General features: G+C 41.0%; 1 protein-coding gene across 1 annotated transcript in view; it reads left to right on the top strand.

Annotated features, from left to right (window-relative positions):
• The first annotated feature begins 136 nt into the window (after positions 1 to 136).
• Positions 137 to 4,158, top strand: part of LOC101853009 — an 18,660-nt gene continuing 14,638 nt past the window's right edge. The window contains exons 1-4 of the mRNA XM_013084471.2: positions 137 to 265; positions 1,132 to 1,236; positions 1,999 to 2,181; positions 3,525 to 3,672. Of these exons, the coding sequence (XP_012939925.2) occupies positions 2,005 to 2,181; positions 3,525 to 3,672 (325 nt within the window). The 5' untranslated portion in view covers positions 137 to 265; positions 1,132 to 1,236; positions 1,999 to 2,004. The remainder of the gene's footprint in view (positions 266 to 1,131; positions 1,237 to 1,998; positions 2,182 to 3,524; positions 3,673 to 4,158) is intronic.

Raw genomic sequence — 4,158 nt, 5'->3', positions numbered from 1 at the left:
AGAAGAAGAAGAAGAAGAAGAAGAAGAAGAAGAAGAAGAAGAAGAAGAAGAAGGAGGAGGAGGAGGAATAATAGCCACTCTTCAACACACCTCATTTCACCCACACACCCCTTTTTAACTGTTCCCTTAGAAAGGACAGACTGCTCTTCACGTTGCCTGTACGACAGGAGCCGTGGATGTCTGTGAGACATTACTGACAAGACTGAAGGACAGCAGAACGGCCGGGGCCGAGGCGGTGACCAGTTGTGTGCTGGGGACAGACAATGTGAGTCAGTGCAGAGAGCGCTATGGCTAAAAAAACCCTTCCAATTATCTTTCTTACTTTACTTTTGCTTTTTTTTCTTCCGCTTGTACCGGTGGGTGTCACGGGGAGACACAGGCGTCTGTCTGCAGCCAGGCGAATGGCCTGTAGGAGGGGCATCCCGTGAGCTCTGATGGTGTCTGCCACAGATTCACTCCTTCGTAGCCTTGGTCTTCCTCTGGCTCTCCATCAAGAATATTTAATGTTGTATGCTCTCAGAACTGGATGGTTTGAGGGCATCAGCGTGAGGTGTCCGAACCATTTGACCTTTTGTTTTTGAATGTGTGGTAGGACTGGTGTTGCTCCTACGGTGTCCCTTATGAATTCATTTTTTATTTTGTCTTTCTTAACTTTCCTCTTTTTTCTTTGGTCCTGTACTTGTCCCCTTCTCATGTGCCATGTTAATAGTTTTTTCGTGTAAGACAATCCTTGACCATGAGAATGTAAGTACAATGATATTTGAAAACTGAGATGGAATGATAAGATAATTTGAATAACAATGATTTGATCTTTGTTAGTATTTATCGTCGATTTTTCAAATAATCAGTTTATTTTCTGAGCTGTCTTGGGGGGTGAAACGCATGCCTTTTCCCCAATTTCCTCGCTTGGAGAGAACATTAAAATTGTATGTCACCGAGCCTATAAATTGATAAAGGTAAGCTAAAAAATTACACTTAAGGACCGCTTCTATTAACTGGCGATGTCGTGAACATGCTAGGTGTCCTGACGAGCGCCTAATTCCACCTCCACCGGGTCTTGACACAAAATGTGCACCAAAACTGACGAGGACCTGATTTCACGTGTCGTGACACATTTATTTTGTTCCCCAGGCAGGAATCAGTCCACTCAGCCAGGCTGTTATCCATCAACATTTTGCCGCGGCATTGAGATTACTAGACGCTTGTCCCAGGGCCTCCCTGATTTCATTTTTGAGCGTAAGATAGGTTTTTCTTTTATCCTTTCACTGAATTTTGCATTTCTTTCAATACAATAAGTTGTTATTGCAAATTTGCTTCTCACATTGTTGCACGGCTGCATCGTTCGACTGTGTGTGTGTGTGTGTGTGTGTGTGTGTGTGTGTGTATGTGTGTTTAAATATGTGTGTGTAGGTGTGTGTAAGTGTGTGTGTGTGTGTGTTGAGGTGTGTGCGTATGTAGGTGTGTGTGTGTGTGTGTGTGTGTGTGTGTGTGTGTGTGTGTGTGCGTGTGTGTGTGTGTGTGTGTGTGAGAAAGAGAAAGGGAGAGGGGAGAGAGAGAGGGGAGGGAGAGAGAGAGGGGGAGTGAGAGAGGGAGAGAGAGAAAGAGAGACAGAGAGAGACAGAGAGAGAACATACGTCTATGTGTTTGTAGACGCCTGTGTACTCTAGGGCTACCTGCTTCCACTTTTCTAGATATTTGTCATTTGTTTTAGTATCTAGATATAAAAAAAAAAATTGTAGACTCATCTGAAGTCTAAGGCAATGACAGATTTGCTTTAAATTGGCTTTAATATTTTCTTGCCAACCAACAAAATGAATCACAATAACTGAGTACTGAGAGATTTTTTAATATACAGCCCTTCAGGAACATTTTCTTTCTATCTGCTTACGATTCTATGTTATTTCCTTGTTCAATCGAGCCTTTTTTGTGTGCGTTGGAAATGTTTTGATACTAGAGTGTCAAAATGACCTAATGCTGCTTCGCTTCCTTGTAAAAAAGGGGGGCATGCAAGAGCTGTCCAATAGTGCAGCGTCTAAAAATGAAGAGGCGGTGAGCGGTACACTACTCTCACTGTCATTGGCGGTAATGACTGTGAATGGGAGGGGCCAGGAAGAAATGGGCGGGACAAACACAGTGCGACAACTACTGGAGACCATCCGTGACCACGTCAGCACCATTGAGGTAAGATCATGGGCAGGCAAAAAAGTAAAGGAAAGGAAAAGTAGACTGACTAGAGTAACAATAAGGACGAATCAGCAATCTATTAACAATTATCGCAAGTAAAAAAGAACCCAGAAAACCCAGTGCGCTATGGTGTTATTCTATGGAGCAACAATGTACACATTAAAGAGGATTGTCTGTTTGTTAACAATAATTCATCTCCTATGACCTTATGCAGTTGCGAGCGCCGTAAAACCCTCTACTACTACTCTCTATGGATGTCTCCTTTGTCTTTCCTATATTATTAAACTGCTAAAGTTTTGACCAATTTTTTTGGTATCTACCTCAGCCCTTTTCCCTTGGTCTTCCTCTCTTTTTCTGACAATAGAGACTCCATCTGGTGATGGACATACTCGATTAATTTTTTAAAAATAATCCCCTCAAAAAACAAACAAACAATCAAACAGCAACAACCAACAAACTAAACCAACACACCAATGAACAAACAAACAGAACACCATGGAAACCGGCGAAGAGCCTTTTTTTTTTTAGTCCAATCTAATACAATGGAAATTGTCTAAGATGATCATCCCCTGGCGACTCGAAAAGTGGTTGTCTTAATCAAGTGGATGTCTCAGTGTTACCATATGTAAAAAAATGTGAGGCAGCGTGGTGGAATCAGGCTCTCGTCAAAATAATGAAATCGAAGAAAATAGCAATTTTCTCCCTCATTACAATTTTTATAAAATTTTTGTTTTTTGGCTCAACACCTTTTTTGTCTATTTACAAACACATTCCTTTGAGGATTTCACCTAAAAACGTTGATTAAAGGCACAAAAATATAAATTTACAGTTTCCATGGACTCTCTAGCTTTGGAATTTATCAAGCTTTGGCGGCCATTTACTCGCTAATTTTACCTCTGAAATCAGGTGACCCCCACCTCCTTCAATCCATAATATCTCCATTTCTTTTGAAGATGGGCGGGTAATTTTTTAATTGAAAGCAAGACAAATGAACAAGCTTTAGGATGTTACCAATAACTCAATATGCTAAAAAATTGACGAGAGCCTGATTCCACCACGCTGCCTCACAAATACTCAAGGGAGGTCAAGGCCGTTTTACAGGTGATTATCTTTGTATGCAGGAAACCGTTAAAGCAGCTTCAGCTTCACCAGAAAGTACCGGAGGGCCCATGTCACATTAAGTTAAATAGAGCAAACACAGTCAATGACAATGGCGCTCTTAGAGCTGACTAAAAACTATGAAGCTATTTACTTCAATCTAAGCTAGGGTATAGATAGTGTTTACAAAAAGATGGCTACAGACGGAGCTGTTTGTCTTATCCGTTTCAAATTTTTCACAGACATTAGCATCTTCGTGCTTGCTGTTAGCCTTGCTTTTATGGCGAGGTGAGCCCTTAGAAAATTACAAACACGTTCATGAAGGAATCGAAGACATCCCAAAAACAGTGGTGTGGGAAGACCGTGGTGATGTCTTCTTTGAAAGCCAGGGTAAGATAATGAAGAGCAATGTGTAAACGTTGCATGTTTGATATCAAGATTTAATTTATCATTGCTACTTTTGTTGACTATCAACTGGTGTCATCTGTGTCATAAAGATTATTTTCTTTGCTGTAGCTCCCATGAGATAAGAGTTTGATTTCTAGTTTAAGCGAGTTATCCTATTGTGTATCCCTTTCTGTCGAATGGCTTGCGGTATTCATCTGTGTGCAGGTTGTCCTTGACAGGCAAGGTCCACAAAGTGGCTAGTCTCCTTAATTGTATAGACAGTGTCAAAGGGGGCATTATAACTGTTTACAGTCCTTTGGGGTTAATAGTTGATAAAACAGCGTTTGTGAGTGTGGCTTTCGTATTTCAGAAAGGAGTGGACGAGAGAGAGAGAGAGAGAGAGAGAGAGAGAGAGAGAGAGATAGAGAGATAGAGAGAGAGATAAAGATAGATATATAGACAAATAGATAGATAGGTAGATAGATATAT

This window comes from Aplysia californica, unplaced genomic scaffold (genome assembly GCF_000002075.1).
Source record: "Aplysia californica isolate F4 #8 unplaced genomic scaffold, AplCal3.0 scaffold00295, whole genome shotgun sequence".
In the NCBI taxonomy this organism is placed as follows: Eukaryota; Metazoa; Mollusca; class Gastropoda; order Aplysiida; family Aplysiidae; genus Aplysia; species Aplysia californica.
This window is presented reverse-complemented; position numbering and strand designations above follow the sequence as displayed.